Source organism: Lytechinus pictus, unplaced genomic scaffold (genome assembly GCF_037042905.1).
Source record: "Lytechinus pictus isolate F3 Inbred unplaced genomic scaffold, Lp3.0 scaffold_25, whole genome shotgun sequence".
In the NCBI taxonomy this organism is placed as follows: domain Eukaryota; kingdom Metazoa; phylum Echinodermata; class Echinoidea; order Temnopleuroida; family Toxopneustidae; genus Lytechinus; species Lytechinus pictus.
Window position 1 is genome coordinate 325117 of NW_026974145.1, and position 23677 is coordinate 348793.

The 23677-nt window shown below is 34.2% G+C and overlaps 1 protein-coding gene across 1 annotated transcript in view; it reads right to left on the minus strand.

Annotated features, from left to right (window-relative positions):
- Positions 1 to 5213: 5213 nt before the first annotated feature.
- Positions 5214 to 23677, minus strand: part of LOC135158014 (acidic leucine-rich nuclear phosphoprotein 32 family member E-like) — a 28751-nt gene continuing 10287 nt past the window's right edge. Inside the window, exons 2-4 of the mRNA XM_064115253.1 lie at positions 11073 to 11240; positions 9562 to 9731; positions 5214 to 8258 (exon numbers count right to left, since the gene is read on the minus strand). Of these exons, the coding sequence (XP_063971323.1) occupies positions 7890 to 8258; positions 9562 to 9731; positions 11073 to 11240 (707 nt within the window). The 3' untranslated portion in view covers positions 5214 to 7889. The remainder of the gene's footprint in view (positions 8259 to 9561; positions 9732 to 11072; positions 11241 to 23677) is intronic.

Here is a 23677-nt window from a genome sequence, read left to right on the forward strand (position 1 = left end):
TTGGATATCGCACAATACTGTTTGACAGGACTGATACGACACACACACATACTTCATGATTTGAATAGTCCAGTACTCAGCATTTTTTTCACACACATTTTCGCCATCTCCAAATGGCAATAGTAAGTATATTTATATTATGATGAGTGGCGTAGCGTATATGGACGGGGCGTGGGTGTCCGGTGCCACAAACCAAGGTGTATAAAAGAGAAAGATATTATATGAGACGCAGGGGAAAGGTTAGATAGGGTGGAAAGTCATGATTATCATGGCCATGTCTTATAAGACTCTTATTAAAACAGATTCTGATTGTATTTTATTGCAAAGTTGATCCCGGCCAATCAGGTGGCATCATTCAACAGCCTTTGACAGTACCTTGTAACTTTGCCTTTGACAAGTCATGCTTGATAACGAGTTTTATGAAAACAGGGCCTAGGACCGTGGGCGTAGTAGGCTCTGTATGAAGACTCCGTCTCATAAATATGAGAAAGAAATATGAATGATAATTAATCTCAAACTTTTTTTATAAGGGCCCCGAAAATCGACTTCACCCTTTTCGTCAGTAATTGTGTTTCATTTTCAAAGTAAAGTGCCCTACCCATTACGTTACGCCATTTATCACAAAGAGGTGAAGAACTTTAATCCTAAAAACTATCATGACTACCGAAGATCCAACTCCTTGAGTAATACTGTTCACGCCTGTCGTCATGGCGATTGTTAAATACAAGTACACGTATCAAAAAAAATATTTTCCAAATGAGAAAGGAATCAGAATGAAACATTCATGTCATACATGAATCTTTTGCTTTTCATCCAAAGAGAATTAATATGAAATATATGGGACGGTTTTGTTGGGTTGATTACGACTAGATGTATGTGCATAATCGAGTTGGATCTACGGTAGTACTTGTACAGAGTCAAAAATGTTCACATTCACATATTATCCTTCTGTCGCCATAAAATATCCCACAATTGATATTCCAAATTCTTAAAAATTTTCGTCCAAAAGAAAGTGTTGTTCATTCTAAAGTGTTGTTTTTACGGTGCAATTCAAACTACGATTACATCTTCTGGCTAATTTTAATATTCATTGGAAATTCTAACAATAGCTATAACAATATTCATCCATATAATAAACGTCTCATAACTTAGATTAGTTAGGTCTATCGCACTATTTCATTATCAATTCTTTTCATTTTCATTTGAAAACTAATACACAATAATAATGACTATATATAACCTAATTCGTGTTCATTTAGACTGATAGTGGCACTCATTTAGCGTAAGGGGTGATCAATCGTAATGACAAAATATCAATGTTGGGAATAGCTACTGTAATTATGCTGCCAAATTCATTATCGATCGATTCAAATGACTTTTGTCATATTTCAAATCAAAATGTACCTCAATCAACCATGCATCCTCATCAGAATCCAACACCGATAAAAACTCAAGAATGTTTATTTCAAAATTGTTTCCATGACAACGAATTCCGTTTACATACAAACAAAATGAGTGATTGGACAAGCCTTTGTTTTGATAGTATACAATTAAAAAGTTTTCTAAAAATGATAAAAAAAACTACAGAATCTTCTCAATGTATTGCCCCCTATTCATCGAACAATTTCTTATCTACAATTCAAAAAACACCAGTGTATACCAACAGACGAAAAACAATCGTTACCAAAGTTTGCTCCATGCAGTTCCAAGGCATTCTCTTGTATAACAAACATTCAGAAAACATCCATTTGCATCGCTTTTGTTTTGAGTCAGTGAAGTAGTATAATAATCGTCCTGAGTTCCAAGTAATTTTGTTTCCATAATCCCATACACAACCACATGTCTTTCTCTAGATTTTCGCATGATTGTTTTCATGAAAAATAAATAATATTGTAATATATTTCCGGCATACGAGCCCCTGTACAGATTAAAAAAAGAAAGAGCAAAAGAAAGCAGAAAGAAAAACATTGTAGTACACTGTATCAGCGCTGTCATAAACTAATAAACTGATATAAGTATATAAGAGGAGAGCAACGATAAAGTGACAAAGATTGTAAATTACAAAAGTTTTGATCCAAGAAATGTGTGAATTCATAAAAAAAAAGCACATTATTGACACCTACCAATTAAGACAATACTTGCCAATGAAGTGCAGGCAGATTAGAGACATCAGAAATCTCGTACGCAACATAAAAACTACACGCTCAAAATGCACATCGATCTACATAAATTCTGATACCATAGCATACATAGCGGAATCGAGTTATAACATCAAATCCATGGAATCATAATAATCTTGAGAATTATTTATGTCGGTTTAAGGAATTCAGTTGGGCCTACACTTTCAGATAACTTTTGTGAATAAAGTGTCGACAACCTGTGTAACAGATAGTCAATTTGCGAAATAAATGAAATGTTGAAATTAACCCGAGGACATCAACGATTCCTTTCGAATTTGTAATTCTCTGTTTTCTTCATTCATTTTGAAAAAAAAATACCCTATAGCCTACTAGTACTAAACATTGCAATAGTACCATGTCTGGTTTTTATACATTCAAGTATTTCAGAAAGCTACTATAATATTACTAAACTTAAAGAAAACAAAATAAATGTAGGCCCATTATACTATAACTATAATATGTTTGGATAACCATACTAATACATTGAAGATTACGCAAATAAATGAATATCATTCAAGATCGCAATTGATCAGAAATTCAAATCAAACAAATTTTATCCGCAAATATTTGGAATAATCTGCTCTGTCTATAAATAGTAGCGTTTTGTACTATATATCTCCATCTTATTTTACCGTGAACATGTGGACCTGTGGAGTTGATTGATATTCATGACCACACCAGTCATTTAGCTTTGGTGTTATTTTGTTGATGCTAGTTCAACACGTATACGGGTGTTATTAGAACACCTTTGGTTGTTGCTGTAACACTCTTTGGTGTTATGTTGAATCCTAGGGTGTAATCTTAACACCTATGATGTGTGGTCCATCAAGGACACCAACTAGTTTCTCAGTTTTAACACTTCAGTTATTTACAGTGTGGAGGTATGATCAAAGTACAGAGAATATTTGAGGTAAGCAAGTAAATACAAAAGAAAAGGGGTGGTTTCTGAATTTAACACGAATTCACCCCCATATCAAAGATTCCGCAAAAATTCTGAAGAGATCGCAGCAACTCTTAAATTCTTAGAATAAGTCTCTAAATAATGAAATGTGAAAATGAAGCTGTAAAGAAGAAGCAGCATGCACTTCTCGAACTACAACTCTGACAAAACATGACGCTTATATAGCGAATACAATTAGTCACATCAAATAGGCAATGAATATGTACACCAGAGTAGTAAATAACTGGATAAATATATTCCATCCGTGGATAGTAATCGTATTCACAAAATGTAGAATGTTGATACATCAAAATACAAAATACCATGAATAGAATAATTCATATATTAGCACATCTGTGGAATATATTAACTCTTGTATAATATACACTACCACATCGACACACTTTAAGACTTTCTTTTCTTTTTAAAGCCTGTCCTTGGCAATGTTATATAGACAGTGCGTTGCATTAAAGCGTTACCATGGCTACAATTCAAATTCACACTCAAAACGGCATTGTTATAACATATAAACTAAAGCTGGTATAACGAAAAAGTTATTGTATACATTCAACCCACATTCATAAAACACTGATGAATGATACATTTGCACCAAATGAGTCAAATGCTAAATTCGAATTTTGATTCTGTTGAAAATATATCGCTCTGCGTTAAAGTGATAGGTATGTACTTATGATATCAATGTTGGTAGAAGAAGAAGATGACGAAGAAGAAGAAAAATAAGAAGAGAAGAAGGAGAAAGAAAGAAAGAAGATCATAGAAGGAAAGAAGAAGGAAAAGGATAGGAAGAAGAATAATCATCATCCGTGAAAGTACAGTCCACTGGGTTGGTGTATCGTCGTACATGGAGAATTGTGCAGGAGTATGTATATGTACAGTACTGTGGAAGAAGAAACAGAAGAAGAAGAGCAGGAAGAAGAAGAAGAAGAGGAAGAAGAAGAAGAAGAAGAAGAGCAGGAAGAAGAAGAAAAATTGGGAAAATAAGAAATTGGAGAAGAAGAAGACGAAAAGAAAAAGAAGAAAAAGAGAGAAGGAAGGAGATACTACGCAGACCGTAACACTACCCAAAGACCGCGTATGAAAATTTTAACTAAAGTTTTAACGCTATCATTCCGACACAAATTACTGAGAATAGATGAGAAATGAGAAAGCATATTCAAACAATAGTTTTGTACCTTACTATAGACAATTTTTAAAAATTAAGGCTCTGTGCAAAATGACTCGACGATATTTTCTTTGGATGTAAGGTAGTTTAGGCCAATATATTCTATACGGAATTTCAATCCGTAAAGATGCAACTAAACATTGCAAGTTGATAACCACTACAGTACCTATGTTGACATCATATAATTATAAATATAATTATATATATAGATGCCACGAGACTGCACGTTACTCGGTAAACATCTGACACACATTTCTCATTTTCAACTTTGAAACGAGCATAATGATGATTGGTGTGATGTTCAAAAGATATATATATATGACGATTCACATTTGATAGAAGAAGACAAGGTATTGGAGTATTTTCAATCTGCTCAATTTCTGACAAATTAAAGCCCAAACAATCCAGCCGAACACCTGGTAAAAAAAAAAATCATATTGTAGAATACCGTACCGGCTTATTCATGATAACCCTAATCACCTGCATTTTGATATCATTCAAAGCATTTTTGAAATGCTATTTATTCTCAAACTGTGCACAGATTACAACTCTATAGCATTCTTTCAAACACCAATATGAATATGAAAAACAATGATAGAAATAAAGGAAATAAATATATTTTCACCACTTTGACTGACGTTTCATACACCAATATAGAGACAAAAACCTACAGATGAACATGATGAACCTGCGCTGCAATACTGACCATGTATACAATATACAGCATCATATTTATTGTACCTGTTATACCATATTACTTTCAGAAATTCGAATACAGTGCGCTAGAAGACTTCTTTGTATCCTGCCATGTCAATATGAGTTTTGTTTTTGTTTTGAGATTGTGACGTCAGAATTTCGGAGATCCAAGTTTGGCGGGTGATATCTGGAATATGGATTCTTTTTTTTTCTTGGTGACGTCTAACATGGATAATGCAACGTAATCTACTTACCAAGCTCAGTGTTTATATTCATATTCGAAGTACTTTTTAATCTTCGTTTTTTTTTTTGACATGAATCCATCTAAACATGCTAAAACTAAAACCCGGATTGAGTGAGAAAATAAAAATAGAATCAGAGTACGGATAGTAGAGTGTTTGATGGATTCAAATGGATTTATCAGAATCAGTTTATATATTTTTTAAAATCAGTACCTCATCCTTTCGATCATTATCGGAGACACTGACAACCGATTGATAATAAATACGTAAAAAAAATGAAGGCCTATCTCGATGATCTATAAGTTTGAAATCAATATGAACGTTAAATGAAGACTGAAATACGTCTCATCGTATTAACGTGAATGCACAGATCATCTTCGACAATGAATGGGAATGTTATTAACACTGTAAAAACAATGGTGTTAAAATTGACACCAATTGGTGTTAATAGAGGACCACACCCTGAGGTGTTAAAATAACACCCTAGAGATTGAACATAACACCAAAGAGTGTAAATGTAACAACCATAGGTGTTGTAATAACACCTATAGGTGTAAAACTAACACCACCAATTTAACACCGGTGTTAAATAACTGGTGTGGTCCTCTATGTACACCGGTTAACACCACGGTTTTTGCTGTGAATGTTGACGCCAGATTTCAGATTGAAATGTTTTATGAAAAATCCCTTGTTCTCACTCTCTGGACTTTGGTCAAAAATTGAACTGCAGAAGGTTGAACGCATTATTTCTCACCATTTTCTCGACTGGTAGCTTCAAGCATCATTTTCAATTAATTAATTGCCCCGCCAAATTGAAATATTCGTTTACAGAAGGTGCGCACCCCTCTTCTCTATACGAATATTCGATTTTGGTGCATCATTAAGTATAGGAATCAAATTTAGAGCCACGATATTATTTTCTTCAGGATTGCTTTTACATAATCGTGCAATTTTAACCACATCCCTTTTTTGTACAGGGAGGGGTAGTAGAAAGAAAAGTCGGCATATTTCATTTGCATTTTGGCAAGGTGATTTAGCATTTTAAATTTCGTCATGCATCGTCAACTATATTTTTAGGTTCAAAACTGATTAAATCGTCATTATACAGTGCGTATCAAAAAAAGTTTACACTTTGAAAAAGCCCTGGGAATTAAAAAATCACATATTACATATAATCTTTGGTTTGGGTCTCATCTATCCAATGAAAGTAAAAGTTTTGACAGAATGTTTTCACGCTGTACCAAAGGGGAAAGGGCGAAATCAAACTTACCCTGCGAAACATTTCTGATACATTTCCCTTGCACTTTTAGTCAATTGAAATAGAACGGATACATTCAAGCATTTTGTAACAATTTTGCCACCCAAATTGAAATTTCTTCACTTAGTAAGCACAACCTTTACCCTTTTTGTGCCAGCTGGATCTGAGGACATAACTGAATCTGAACAAAATTTATATCAGACATCTCCAGCAAGTTTTTCTCATTTAAAGTGGGTTTACATTTCATTTTTCATTTAATACTTGTTTCTCCACACTTTTCCCAAGCTTGACAATGATTAACAAAATGAAATTTAAGCCTAAGCCATTTCATGTAAATCACAGCTCAGTGTAAAGCAAATATCGTCACGATGGCCTCGGTGTGTGGAGGAGTGGGGTGGGGCGCAATGCACTCTTCAAAGTGTTTTGGGCAAGGAAACAAATAAAAAAGGTAAAAGATATCTTCAAATCAATTTTACTAGCTAAATTCCACGTGTTCTTCATGATTACGGTCTACTTTTATTCGCATAACTATTAAAACAATTCTGCGCAAATCATTTTTCACTAACTTTTCAAGAGTAAGTGGTGCTCACTCAAGCAGAAATATTTTTCGACAGTTATATCGTCATTTGCTTAAATGGATCTGAACAAATGTTAAAATGTGAAAAAATCTTCAGGATATTACAAATATATAATTTTACAGGATTTTTTCAAAGTGTTAACTTTTTTTTGATACGCACTGTAGATAGACTGATCAAAGGTCTATAACTAATCAAATTTCTTGAGTGCGAGAACATCATCTCCTCAAGGTTTCAAATTTGATAATTTTTCAATCTGCTACAATTCTCCTGATTATTAAGAAACAATGATTGGTCCGTTGCGTTCAGTTCATATCATTTCTAATTATTCTCATACATCTACAATTCCCCATCAAAATTATACCCTTTTTGGTTCAATTGTTTTTCATAAACAACTTTAGATCTCACTCAAAAATTATAATTGGCTACCTATAGTGCCTTTGGTGCATTCTTAATGTCAACAATCCACGGAAATACTAATGCGTTACCAACGGGACCACCTTTATCGTTTCTTCATTATCGGCGTTCCTCAAATTAAAATCTCCACAAATTATCTAGCCTAAGTTTGTTTTGATGAGACAATATTAAATAAACCCACGTTCATGGCCCTTACTTTCAGGATTGTACTCATAATCACGCGAGACAGTAATCATCCATTAGTTGATAGAGTAAATATCTAACCCCTGTCCTTCTTCAGTTCATGAATATGAAGTGAATTTCTATGAACTGAACGGGTTTTGGCACCCTTTATCTTGACTACATGACTTCTCTATCAAACTCGTTACCCGTCAGTAGTTTGGTCTTTTGATGACCCCTTACGGGTCTCCCTGATTCCCAACAGCCTCTTGAGCACCGTTTTCCACTCCGCCTTCTCCCTCTTCCTCCTCCTCGTCCCCTTCATCTACAACATCACCAGGAGAAGCTCCGCCATCATTCTCCTCTTCATCCTCCTCGTCATTCTCATCCTCTTCCTCTTCTTCGGCTTTTTCCTCGTCTGATTCGGGCGTACCCGAAGTTTCGCCCGACTCGCCGCTGGTATTCGGGTCACTTCGGCTGCTTGCCGTCATGCCTTCGGAAGGTTCTAGTCGGTTTTCAGGCAACCAATAGTGTACCGTGCTGTCTATCACGTGACGAAAGTGCCTCATGACACGGTTTCCAATGGACTCGTATGGCTCAGCCATGATCTGCATTTTTTTTAATGATACAACATAAGAAATACATCGGTGTACCAAAAAAAAAGACTTTACATATGGCATATCAGGTATTAAGTATATCAGTATTAATGGGAACTCTTTGGGATTCTCCTTAACATGGCACCAGTGGCGTACAGATGGGGGGAGGGGGCTTGGGGCGAAGTAAAATATATATTATTTTTTGAAAATTATGCCGAAATCTATCACAAATTGGATTTTTGGAATAAAAAATGTTGACATCTTTGCTAGCTCACTCGCAACTTTTTATGAATTTTCCCAATACGTTAAATCTGACTCCCTCAAATTTTTTCGCTCATTACGCCACTGCGTGGGATCTACACTAAATCTGACTTTGACAAAATCATGTCATTCTGTTGTTTAGGGATCTGAATTCACATCTCTCGAACAAATACCAATATTACCAATTTGTAAAAAGATATGACGTTTCATTCAGAACGCAATTGAGCGTAATATTATAATTGCTTGCTGTAAATGTGTTAACTGAAAAATCATTTTATATTGTACAGTGTACAAAAATACTTAAAGGAGAATGAAACTCTTGGAGCAAGTTAGCTTTTGTGAAAGCAGAAAAATCAAAGAATAAGATCAACAAAAGTTTGAGTAAAATAGGACTAGCAATAGAAGAGTTATGAGCATTTGAATGTAGATCACTAATGCTATGGAGATTCTCCCATTGGCAATGCGACCAAGATCTATGATGTCACAGATGAACAACTCTCCCCTTTTGGACACTGAAAATATACCCCAAAACATCTCTTTTTGCTCATTCTAATCATATGACAAACGATTCATCAATGATATAATGTTGTGAAACCTCTGCACTTGTCCTCTCATATAAAGAGAACACCTCACCTTGTGATAGACTCTATAAAAGTGAGAATATAAGTGAAATAAGTACTAAAGTAATGAGGGAGTTGTACGTGTGTGACATCACAGATATTGGTCGCATTGCCAATGGGAAGATCTACATGGCATTAGTGATCTCAATATTCAAATGCTCATAACTTTCTTATTATTCATTCAATCTTCCTCAAACTTTCAACAATATGTTTCTTAGATTTTTCTCTTTGATATGGATTCAGCTGGTTTCAAGGGTTTCATTCTCCTTTAAGTTTACGACGAAATTATAAATTCTTAAAATATGATTCTCTTCAAATTGATATTCAAATGTTCTCGGGGAAGAATGTATACAGTAAATACAATATTCAGTTCTTGTTTTGTAAACATGTAAAAAAACGTATAGCAAGGGAGAAAAATAACTGATTTTTGTTACCTCAATTTCAACCTCATGATTGCCTATGACAAGCATTGCTTTATATAGTTGCTTCTCGACGGTGGTATGAACTCCTCTGCTCTGGATCGTACCGATTAGCTCCAGATCTAACCGGTTTAAAATCTCTTGACGCGCCGTCACTACGTCACTCCCAGAATCGACCATGAAAACTTCAATTGAAAAAGTATATAAAAGAATTTGTTCAAGAAATTAGTCACACCGTTATCGGTGGTCATTCGGAGAATTTACCAATAGCAACATGACATTTGGTTCTGTTATAATTTCTTCCATGAATATCCACATATATTTGACCTCCATCATCTAAATCAAATTCTAACTTTACGGCTAATTATCATCACCTTGCTCATCAACACTCTCCCGTTACAACCTTAACCCCCCCCCCCGATCCTATGGCCCGAATTCATAAAAGTTTTTTTTTTAAAACCATCGATTTAACACATGGTTTGCTTATTTACTGCGCCAATGTCCAATGCTGGCAAAGACAATGATTTTATTTACCCATGTCACCCTAATTTGGGTACTGGGGACACTATCATCGAACATTACACATGTTACATATTCAAAATAATATCATAAACAATTTTACTTACGAAGTATTTACAAATATATACAATCACATATCTACAGAGTAATGGAATAAATACTACATGAAATCAGAGACGTAACGGTCAGTGAAAGGAATGTTGTGTCTCTAAATCGATTGGTGAGAGAAGGGGGAGAGACAGAAAGAAAAGGAAGAAAAGAAAGAAAAACAAAAGGGGAAGAGAAAAACCGAAAAAACAAAAAGATGAATGATGGTAATAACAATAATGTTAACATATACAATACTAACAACAATGATAATAAATGATAACAATAACGGTAGATAGATAAATAGACCAATGAATGCGTGTTATAGGATTGAAAAAGTTGGAACTGCAATGCAAAGGCACCGATATGTGAATATAACGTGAATATATATTTCTAATATATTATATTGGACTTTGGCATAAGAATGAATCACAAAATTGATTTTAAAAAGTTAGAGAGAAGACTAATTTCCCTTTACCTAACGATTGTTCCATGAACGTGTCTTCAAAAAGAAAATGTTAACAAAAATATTTTATTCATTATTTTATTAAACTTATCCATTATAATGCTGCAACATTTTGATAAATTTATTAATGTCGACATTTTGGAAGAATTGAAAGCTTAAACGTTTTTAATGCCTTTGGACGGCTTGTATAGGAACCATCAATATATTTGTTTCTTGCTTTGGTCACAGTGCGCTAAACTGACGCCTGTTGCCGTGGTTTAGTCCGCTATTTTATTCATGAGTCCACTGTTTTGGATTAATGAGTCCATTCTTCTTTCCCCCTTATCATGATCACTTTCTATTTGTAATGTTTTGGCTAAAGTACTCACGCATTGTCTAAGAAAACAAAATATGTTTAAAGCAATATTCGTGTCACGTTTTGTCGTGAATTACTGAAATTCGGGTCACCACTTACCCTCTTTGAATGTTGGACCATCTGGTTTGAGTGATCGTAGAGTTGCATGGATGCAAAGAAAATCGAATTTGGCGCCCTCTAGCGTTGGTGGTTTGCCCCAGTATCCAATAGCCAGCGGTGTGGCGGACTCTGCATCTTCTATCCTCCTTCTCTTACGTAATTTTGGCACTACAAGAAAGAAAGAAAAAAAAGTCATATTCATCCATGGATATTTGTGAATATTGTCTTTATACTTTTAAAATTAAATAAATATTCAACTGCGATTAACATGGCAAGACTTTTATTAAATTGTTATCAATGTCTGGCATCACTTTCTCATACATATACACAACAACAAAAATAAGTCCCCCCTAAATCAAATTGCTGTAACTTTTGAACGGAATTATTTTGAGATATGATATTTTGTAGGTGATTTTCTACAGTCATTAAGCAACTCCTGGAGGAAATTGAGATTGATCGGTTGAGTCATGCATGAGTAATTAAAGATTGAATTAAAAATGACTATTTTTAAAAGTCACAAAAGTCGTTTCTCAGATTGTGCAAATACAAAGTTGGGCAAATGTTGTTTTTAGGTGAATTTTATGGTGCTATGCTGTTTTACTATCCATCATTTAGCCACTCCACACACAATTTTGATATCGTATGTTCATGTTTGAGTGAGCACAATGTATTGCAGGGGCCGCGGAAGCGGGGGGGGGGGGGCTTCAGCCCCCCACTTTTTTCCAAAAGCATGTACAAAAATGTAGAAATGACCATACGATTATGATTTTTTTGCATGGTCAGCCCCCCCCCCCCCCCACTTTGAAAACCGTTCCGCGGCCCTGTATTGTGCCTTATCATCATAGAGGTATATGATAGTATCTTCTACAACTTGTTAGATCATGTTAAAATTTGAAAATGTTGGTGGCTTCCCCATATTAAAAGTCTGGATCCACCACTGATTTGTCCATAAATTAAACTTATCATGAGAAATTGTTATAGGAAAATAATACATTTATGCAGTATAAAGAGGTGATTCGAATGTGCTCGCTTAACCATGAAAATGTTTAAAGTTCGGAAAGTGTGTGGTGATAGAATGATGGATGATGAAAACAACAGCAATTAAAGTCACATTTGAAACCGAATTTGCCCCCAATATTCACTTTATTACCCTTTAAAATGAGTCTGTGAAATTGACAATACAAATTTTCCCACTTCGATGCGTGCTCACTCATCCATAAATAAACAAATCGATTTCATTTTTGCACAGACTTCTGCCCATAGGTTGATAAACATTACTGCCAAATGACATTGCTCAAGACAGCCTTGAAAAAAAGTTCCACCATATTGAAAAGGGGGTTACTTATTCTTAAACATATGCACCCATAATGTACACAAGTCTATGAGAGAGGAAGTAAAAAATTTAACAAATATGAAATGAGGGTTTGTTTCATGGACGGTTTTTGTTACTTCTACCAACAGTTATTTCATGAAACTTCGCACATGGCTTCAGAGTAACAGTATCTAGAAGGCGCGCACACCAAAATAACCATTCGATACGGCACAGAGTGGGGCCAAGGCCTTGAACTTTCTTCTCATTTGCATAACTTTCGAATATTGTGTGCTCACTGACGCATTAAACATCGGGATTTTCATAAAAATCAAATCAAATGAACTATACAAGGAGGTTTGTGACAGATATCCATAGTTACAAATTGCATTTTTTCCAATAACGTAAAAAAGAGCTAATCGCATTCCACATGTTCATTCAAGCGTGAATGTTTATTTAAACGCCTTTGAATCATTGAAGCATGTGAATTGGTCATGAACATAACGAAAAAGTTGAGAAAATATCATTTTCAGTTACCAAAATGTAACAATACTTGCCTATGATATTTGAAAATCGTATTTTTTGTTTTCAATAAATGTTCATTGAACCGTGAAACGATGAATATTGTTGAAGATACTCTTCCCAAAATAACTGTCATCATATTCTATCATTTTATTGATAGAAATGTGTAAAAAATCAAATTATAGCAAATTTGAACTTGTGTTTATTCAACCGTGAAATTTAGCCAAAAAAGTTGTATCGTCTTTTAGAAAGTACCTTTTACAAGCCTTCTGACTATTTTTCATGATGAGAATGTGGAATTAGTTCCAATAAAATGGAATCAAAGTCATGATATTTGGCTTGTGACTTTTGAAAAGTGACATTTTTGCCTTCTGACGGTGCTCACTGAAGCATGACGTAAAATACGTCCATAATATTTACTCAGAGGGTAGCTTATAAAATTACCTACACACTCATGTAAAAATATATTAAAAACTCGCATTGGTTTCGAAATTATTGATGTTTGTTTATGGGGGGACTTACTTTTTTTGTTGTGTATAGTTACGTTGATAATTATAGGGAATGAGCATTAAATGTGATTTTATCTAATGGGGAATGTTTTGACAATTATAATGCATGTAGAATATTTCGTGTGAAATTTTTGGTTTGATGTTTAAGATCAATAAATTTCCATTGCTGCAAAACTACCATTAAATGTGAATGTCTGCTGTCTTTCTATAAAGTCATTTGAAATAGACAGAAGATAAATATATATGTGTACTGAGTGGGTCGCATGACTACATAAAGAAAGTTTAGTGTTTCTTTTGTAAAGATGATACCCCTCTACAAGAGACATCATATTTGTATATGTTCCCGTGTATGCGAGACAACTGTATATGTGCTTTCTGATTAAAAAAACATGTATCAGAATATAATTATTATGATTTTATTTACAACTATCTGGAGGCCGCCCTTAAGCGTCATCATCCGAAAGACGTGAATGAGGACCTGATTTAATCTTTGAATCAATTTGTAAATACCATAGCTGGGTTACAGACTAACACCACAACACCCATTTAACTACTTTAAGTAGGTTTCTCTTTAAGTTTTAAAAGGTATTTTCGATGCATTAAGAATGTTTTGTTTATGTTCCTTTCTTCGTTCATTGTTCGTATACTACGCGTATACAATCCTTCATAATATATTTTCAAACTTTATGACTTTATTGTAATCCAAAACAAGTGTTAAAAACAAAATATTACAATGTATAGCTGCTCTATCAAGCATAGTGTAAAAATCATAGGTGGTGCGTGTTACTCGGTCTATTATCCAAAACAGTGATAAAATCTCGTTGACATGGATACATCCGGCTATAAACCTCCAAGTGCGACGTCATCATTCAATGGGTAACGTCATCATTAATACAATGATAAGATGAGCGTGTCACAGTCAGAATAGAAAACAATTCACTCGGGTTTGAAGCAGTCACTATATATATATATATATATATATATAAATGTGTAAAGTTATACATGTACAACAGCTTTGGCAACTCTTTTATTTAAATATTGTAAAGAAATGGATGAAGAGAACAATATATATATATTGTTTTATATATATATATATATATTTATATAAAACAATATATATATATATAATAATATTTAAAATAATGCTGATGATAATGCTTTGATTGGCAATAAAGTTTTTATTATTCACTCGAATTTTCGACGGTCCTCCGTCTTCTAGTTTACAATGTGGTATCAGATCAATCATTATTATATATATATATATATATATAGAAATATATACATGATATCAATAATTAGTATTATTGTTATTACTGTTATTATCATCATTATTACTATTTTATCATATAAATCAAAATAAAGAATAACATCATTTAAGATGCCCACAAATTTCTTAAGAGCGCTTTTTATTATTTTTTTAAGGTGAAGTGAGCCTTTTAAATTATGACATGACTATACATATTCATAATTATATGTGCATGTACGTTGTTTCAGTAAATAGAACACTTGAAGAGATACGTGGGATATGAATATGAAGTTGTTAAAAGAATTCTTAATATCATTAATTTAGGTTTGCAAAAGAACTGCACTCGTTTTTTGCACGCAAGTCTTTTTAGCAACCAGCTCAGATGAAATAGAATAAAACCATTAACGAATTCTCAAATATATTAACGTCGAGGAAAATTAAAAAAATTACAGATAATTTTCTTTTCTATGTAAAAACTAAGGTGTCTCTGGTTTCATTATGACAGTTTTATATGTCTAGGAAACTAAACGATGGAATATATATTAGATATATATTTTACTGTAATTGTATAAAAGAGGGATAACATCTGGTGGTGTAAAATCCACAACCACAAATATGGTAAAAGGGCGATGACCACTATCCATAGAGATGCATTATCTCTGTGCCGCTATCCAGTCCACATCCACTTGCTAAATAAAACCATGTCCATAATAAAATTAACGCGCGCCAAAATTGGTTAGCAAAAAAGGTATGGGATGTTTCCAAGAAATACACACCAAACAAACAAAAGATGCATGAAAGTCATGTGGGAAAATGATCGTGGCGGAATAAGCTATTTGACGAACAAAAATGATCGTTCGATGTTTGGAGCCCCTCCGCGCCTTCCAATCATCTTTTGTGTTTAATCAATTATAAACGTTGAATACGAATTCATTTTTTAAGGGCGAGATGTGTCATTCAGGCTTTGTTTGGTTGTTGACTTGCCTTGTATTTTTTCGTCAGGGTGTATAAGTCATTCACCAACTGAAATTTATTAATGGCCATCTCGAGTCCGTTGACCACAATGGAGATTCTTTTCCAGGAAATGTTTTCCATCAAGCAGGGCTGCGATTAAAAGTGCACCAATGACTCTCGTTCTAACATATTTAACATAACGTATTATAAAGCGAACGTTGTTTTTCAATTAATATATTAAAAAAAGGATGAAAAGGGAGAGTGACTTGTCATTGGCATATCTAATTTGTATGCTTCAATATGTATGTTGCTGTTTATGTGTCATCATATACTTAGAACTCTGCTGACCCATAGCCCCCCCCCCCCCCCCAAATAAATAAATAAATAAATAAATGAATAATAACAAAAATAACATAATACTATAGATTTCCTCATCAAATACAATATGGTGGTCTGATTAACATATTAAAGCTGATTTATCAAGTTTTGATTTGAAGATTCACAACTGACCATACCATTATCTGGAGTATATGAAAAAAAGTGTATTGTACCCTGGTGGAAAGAACATAGTGTCTCACAGTGTGATCACAGCGGCCCGTATTCTGAAGTCGGGTTTAAATTAAACTCGGGTTTAAAGTTGTGGTTTAAGTATGGATAGCCGACTGTGACATAATTCACTAACAGTAGATATATGATATTTCAGCTCATTTGACTCTCAAATCTTTCTCAATTTTCGAGGAAGTATGAATAACAGAATTGTCTTCACCATTGAAGAATCAGGAAAGAGCACAGCAAACATAAGAAACATACAATGTAATAAAATTTTTGACACTTATGGCTTTTCATAATTTTAGCACAGAGTTAGACCGTGGTCTAAGTTAAACCTGATTTAGAATACGGGCCAGTGTATTCACATAGTAGGCTATGTGAAAATATGATTCACACTGTTAAAATGCTCAAATTCAACAGTGTGAAAATATGTTCACACTGTGGACACCACGACTTTGTGCCTGTTCACAGTGTGTTCACATGGTCGACTATGTGTATAGTGTGATTCACACTGTTGAAATGCTCAAATTCAACAGTGTGAAGGTGATTACACATTGTGTTCCACACTGTGAACACACTGTGTGAAACTGTGTTCTTCCAGTAGTGTGTGTACTATCTTACCTACCTACGCATGATACTATTCTCACAGTGTATTCACAATAAAACAATTACAATCATGCACTATAAGTATAATAAATCTCAACCACAATCCCGCACTAAATAAAAGGACAAGTCCACCCCAACAAAAACTTGATTTGAAAACGAAGAGAAAAACCAAACAAGCATAACACTGAAAATTTCATCAAAATCGGATGTAAAATAAAAAAGTTATGACATTTCAAAATTTCGCTTGATTTCACAAAACAGTTATATGCACATACCGGTCGTTATGCAAATTAGGGAACTGATGACATCACTCACTCACTATTTCTTTTGTATTTTATTATATGAAATATGAAATATTTTAATTTTCTCCCCATTGTCATGTGAAACAAAGTTTTATTTTTCCCTGAACATTTGGAATTACCATTGTTTAACATTTTATGGTTCTGTCAAGTTGGTCCTTATTGTCATATTTGTAAAAATTGAATATTGTATAATTCAAACAATAAAAAACAAAATAAATAGTGAGTGAGGGACATCATCGATTCTCTCATTTGCGTGTGACTGATTTTTGCATATAAATGTTTTGTGAAAAATAACCGAAACTTTAAAATGTCATAACTTTCTTATTTTACATCCGATTTTGATGAAATTTTCGACATTATGCTTGCTTGATTTTTCTTTATTTATTCCAATAAAAAAAATTATTGGGTGTGCTTTACCTTTAAACACCCAGACAATATTTAACTTCTGCGCTTTGCCCTAATAAGTTTAGGTACCACTCTTAATTTGAGAAATATAGTCCCTTTCTGTCCATTCAGGAAATCGTTTGCAAAGTAAACTGTATAAACAAAATTAATTATATGTTTCAATCTGTGATACAAACTTTCGATTCCTCTGCGATATAGCTGCATCCAAATCGCTTTGAAAATGATTTCACCAATAGAATTCCCTACTGGAAAGAACACAGTGTCTCAAAGAGTGTGCCACAGTGTGTTCACAGTGTGGAACGCAATGTGATATCACACAGTGTGAAAATATCTTCACACCGTTGAATTTGAGCACCTTAATAGTGTTAATAATATATCATATAGTCCACTTTGTGAACACACTGTGATCACACATTGTGATCACAGTGGGATACTTGCTCGCTATGGAAAAATGCAACAATCACGAACTGTATCTGCTCCTTGCAATACCTCCATCGTTTATCATATAAATGTTTATTAACATTTTTTAAACAGGAATTTGAAACAGTAAAGATTTACATATTGAAGAAATAAGAAAATGAATACAATCAAAAGAGAATTAATAGGAATTGACATGAATGTTGACCAAAATATATATATCACAATCAAGACTAATTAGAAATAAACTAAAATAATTCCAATGACGTGTATTATTCAAGAAAGATAGAATACATGGTGAAGCATTTTCATCAATTCCGCAAGAGATGATGTGCTTTCATTTTTTATAAAGTAAACAAAATTAATTGATTAAAAATAGGGACAGAAAATGTTCATAGAAAATATTCCATAGAAAATGATTCAAACAAGCCAGAGTTGTATCAACATCAAATTGTTGTCATCTTGGTAGAATGTATTTTTAAGTCACGACGGGGTTAACAGTGGTCAATAGCTTTGTATATCGACTTGATTAACAAAGTGACCTTTTGACTTTCATAATATGATTGATGACGAAGCTTGGTATGGATAATAAATGAGAAGATGCTGACTGATCATCCGCTGATGCAGAGGGTATATTGACTCATATCCTTTACTCACGGCTTTCCAAGAAACCTAGAATCAATTTACTGGAGTAAACACAGATAGAATATATTATCTGTCAAAGGGCTGGTATCAAATCTCTCCTGCAGTTGGTTTTCTGAATCAGAGTTTCGGTGCTTCCGTGTTTAAAAACTAAATTATGGAATTAGAATGGCTTTGTCAGCATATCAAATCTCTTTCTTGGAAACTTGGAAAGTAGCATGAGAGAGGTGATTATTGAAATTTTTTTAATATGAAATAGTTTATCTGGAGTTCAATACACTTTAGGAGAATCAAGTTCATATCACTGAAAATACAACAAAATCATAATTTGTCTTCAATTTGCATATTATGCTGTACATGTAAAACTACTGAAAAAAAATCGATCGACAGAGAAGTATTTTACTATAATACATATTTTTGGGGATGAAATAGTGAGCTTACGATGTATTTGTTTTATCATGCGAATGTTCCACTTTGCATGTGTCAAAGTAACCCTAGAAATGTGCAATCCTTTTTTTTTCTTCTTCTTCTCCTCCTACATCGATCTACTTAAATTGACAATATTCTTTTCGAATTATCTCTAAGTGAATTTCAATGTTCCTCAAATTAAATATAAATAGATGTGTAATTTTAAATATAATTGGAATAAAAAAACTCCTATAAATATGATTTATTTGTATATTTTACGAACATTTCGATACACAAGGATCAACCTTAGTAAGACTGGAATGTGGCCATGTTGTGTAATTCACATCAGGCTTCGTCAACAGCTCATTCATATAACTGCGTTAATATACTCAGACAACCGTGGAGTGTTAGCAAAATAGCCCCTAGCTTCAATTCGCTATACGGCGTGCATGTGAGTGACCGTAGCTGACCATTCTACGACCCCCACACGAGATGGACGTTAAGGGGTCACGTGTTAACTTCTGGAATGGGTTTAGAGAAAGCTTTGCATGCTACGGCACGGCCGAGTGGAAATGTAATATTTCGGAATCAATGACATTGATTCTTAGGAGGCGATAAATATGGTCTCATATTTTATCATGCTAACGCGGTCAATCCACCACAGATAGTAATTAACGTGCTATCATAAGACTTATCTTCTCTGTATAAAAATATATCTAGTATTTTCATATCTAAAGAAGACGAATGTTGTGAAATTATTTTTTTTATTATTTACATATAATAGTAGTTTTAGTGCATGTAATTTCTGCCTCACAACATTTACAAAATTGAATACGGGTTAATTTTCGTACGATTTGCTTAAAAAAAAAACATACACTGATTGAAAGTGTTTTAACATCTACCCTAGACGTACAACATGTAGAATGCGATGCAATGAGCAAAAAAAAAGAATTTACTAAAGCTTAAAAGTAGTAAATATATCAGCAAACATCAACACAAAATCACATTTCCTTCATGTAATAGGGTCTTTATTAAATTCAATTCAATTAATCAATTAATTAATATTAGTGATAATATAAATGATAATTTAAAACAAAAATGGAATAGGATTGTAAAAGAGAACGAATCACATCTTTAACCTTCACCTAACGAATACAATGCGGTCAATCAGATCTGTTCTATAATACTCGAGGGTTTTTTATGCTTGAAATCTCACATTGCTGTAACGCAGAACATCTCCTGTAAGAAGATCGGCCTTAATAGATTCGGGCCACGACCTTGTGCTAGTGAATACGCGAACTCGACTATAACCTAATCCTACTTCGCCACATCGTAGTCTACACAAACAGACCTAAATACGTCTACAGTTACGAATGCCTGTGCCAATAGAAACAAATGATGATTACATTACACAGAAAAGAACCTATTAATAAATAAACATCTGGGGATTAAACAAATTTATATTTTCAATGACGCCTGTATTTTATCTGATTCATCGGTGACGTGACTATTAGGATTGGTTTCCATCCGTATATATCTTGCCAACGATGGCGCCACCGCAAGACGTTTGGACCCTTTTCCGTCATCGAATATGTCAACATAAGCTAGATTCTTTGGATTTGACGTGTAAATTTGTAGTTATTTATTAAAATAATGTTTTTTTTTTTCATTCCAACAATTTGTTGGAGGTTTGTACACATGGTACACGTCAATCATGTTGACATGATTTTGTTAAACAGGGGTATAGCACATTAATTTATTACTGAGGCTGCATCTCCCACAACAATTAGTCATTGAGCGCTTTGCTTTATCAATTATCAATTATAGAAAAACAAAATTCCCATTTGCCAAGTTGTTTCGACGATAACCATAACGAGCTATTTAAATCCTCACGTCTGTTTGGTCATTCGTAGTGGTGTACGGACCATGGTTTGGCTGAGATTTGCCAATAATTCATTAACAAGACACACCGTCAAATGCCCCCCCTCCCTGCTGACTGAGGTCATTATCCTTTATCACGTTCAACTACTGGGTCACTTGTAGGTCACGTGACGCCCATCTACAGTCACGTGCATTTCCTCAACTCTTTAACCACAGAAACTAATCAACAGTACACTATAAACCCAAATGAATTAATTCCGATGAAATGGTACTTGCCTTCATACACCGGAGTTTCCACCAGGGTCTAGGCTAATAGCTCTTCCAGGAATTCCACTGGCGTGTACCTTAAATTGATGGGACTCTATACTACGATTCGAGAAGTCATTATTTCCCTACCATCTGACAACATATATCTTAATGTGAGGCGGGTAGCCATGATAGCAGTGATTAGCCTGCCGTGTAGTGATGCGAAGGTGATAATTGGAAAGCAATGGTCTTCTCGTGAATGCAGCCCAAGGTTACTTACGTCTAATGACCTTTGCTAATATGAGCTTTGGAGATCTTCATTGGCATTATTATTGATTGAAGACTTGCACAAGATCTATGAGATGTATGTGCATTTTTCTAATATTATAATGGTTTCCGTTGATGGGCTCCTCTCGAACTTTATCAAAATAGCTGTTTTCTCTTTAGAAATATCCATAAATTCTTCTTTCATCAATCCAACTTCAAATTTCTGCTACCCTTCTATAGGGCGTTCACTTTGAAACCATTAACAGATTTTACATGGAGCTCTTTCCCTTTTTTGTACTCTTTTTCTATACATGTTTTAAGCATTTACTTGGGATTAGAAGCATTAGCAGCACCAACAATAGCATCATTGTCCACAGCAGCAGCAGTAGTAGTGATGGTGGACAAACAGGAGTCGTCGTCGTAGGAGTCGTCGTCGTAGTAGTAGTAGAAGTAGAAGTAGTATAGTAGAAGTAGTATTGAAGTAATAGCTGTAGAAGTAGTAGTAGAAGTATTAGAAGTAGGAGTAGTAGTAGTAGTAGTAGTAGTAGTAGTAGTAGTAGTAGTAGTAGTAGTAGTAGCATCAGTAGTAGTAGTAGTAGTACATGAAAAGTAACGTCAGTATTAGAAGTAAGGGTGATAGAAGTTGTAGTAGTAGTAGTAGTAGTAGTAGTAGTAGTAGTAGTAGTAGTAGTAGTAGTAGAAGTAGTAGTAGTATAGTAGAAGTAGTATTGAAGTAATAGCTGTAGAAGTAGTAGTAGAAGTATTAGAAGTAGAAGTAGGAGTAGTAGTAGTAGTAGTAGTAGTAGTAGAAGCAGTAGTAGTAGTAGTAGTAGTAGCAGTAGTAGTAGTAGTACATGAAAAGTAATGTCAGTATTAGAAGTAAGGGTGATAGAAGTTGTAGTAGTAGTAATAGTAGTAGAATGAATAGTAGTAGTAGTAGTAGTAGAAGTAGTAGTAGTAGTAGAAGTAGTAGTAGTAGTAGTAGTAGAAGTAGTATAGTAGTAGAAGTAGTAGTAGTAGAAGTAGTAGTAGTAGTAGTAGTAGGAGTAGCAGCAGGAACAATAATAGAAATGATGATGATAATGACGGTGACGTTGGTATGGTGGTATGGTAGCAGTAGGGCCCGTCTTACAAAGAGTTGCGATTGATCGGATCAATCGCAACTATGGAAAGCCAGCAAAGTCAACATATAAAATTCATGTTTGTTCAAAAGATTTTCTAGATATGAATGTATATCCATAAATCCATTGATTTCTTGACAATTTGGTGCGTCCTCCTTTGTTTACAAAGGACATTTTGCAAATTTCCTGTAGAAAAAATTATGACACTGATGGATTTTCATAGAGTTACGATTGATTAGATCAATCGTAACTCTTTGTAAGACGGGGCCCAGTACTCGTATAAGTCACAGCAGTTGGAAAAAAAAGAAGTAGCACAGTATAGTATATAATACAGACGTCAAGGTATGTGGATGTACTTCTTATGGTGGAAATTATCTTGGAAGCGATTTTCTTTAGGAAACGATATTAGACTTCAGTTATGATAGCAACACTCTCTTCAAAGTTAATGAAATGTTCTCACCTTGGTCTATAAATAAACTGGTTAATCTGAAGTCATTTTACAGCGTAAATGTGTTATTTTTTCATTAATCTCGAAATTACTCGCGATCTACAAAAAAATTGTGAAAATACACATTTCCATTCCAAACTCACTCTTTACTTTACATATTAAAACAATTTGAGTCACTTTCCAGGCAATATTTCACCGCGTTTCATTATGGACCTAGGTCCATGGTTTCATCAAGAACATGATCTGTAAGTCGATGAACTCTGCTTTTTATGCATCGCAAACAGCAAAATAAATCAAGTAACTTCGCCCCTTACTAGCACAAGAAATGACAACTGACTTCGGGTACAGGGGTAATTAATTACGATAGTTCTGTCCTTATTTTAAAACAGTTTCTTGTTTTGTTTGTTTTCATCTAAAGATGATTCCCCTTTCTATCTCGCTCCATCTTTTCATATCATTCTTTGTCTCCTTTTCTTTTATGTGCTATGTTGTGGTTGGTCAAGGCGTGCGAGGAATCTTAATGAGAAATGTGTCAAGAGACCGGACGAACGACCAAGTGGGACACTCGTTACCGTGCGCAGACGATACCCTAGGGCGTTCCACGACATCCAAAAATAATTTCTTCCACATGCCAATACTCTCTCCCGCGCTTTTATGGTGCGGAGTTTTCCTGGTTTCAAACTGAATGCTCTTATAGAGAATGATGTAGATTATAAACATCATCAAATCACTATCCGACGATACACTACTTTACTATATATTGTTGTTGTTGT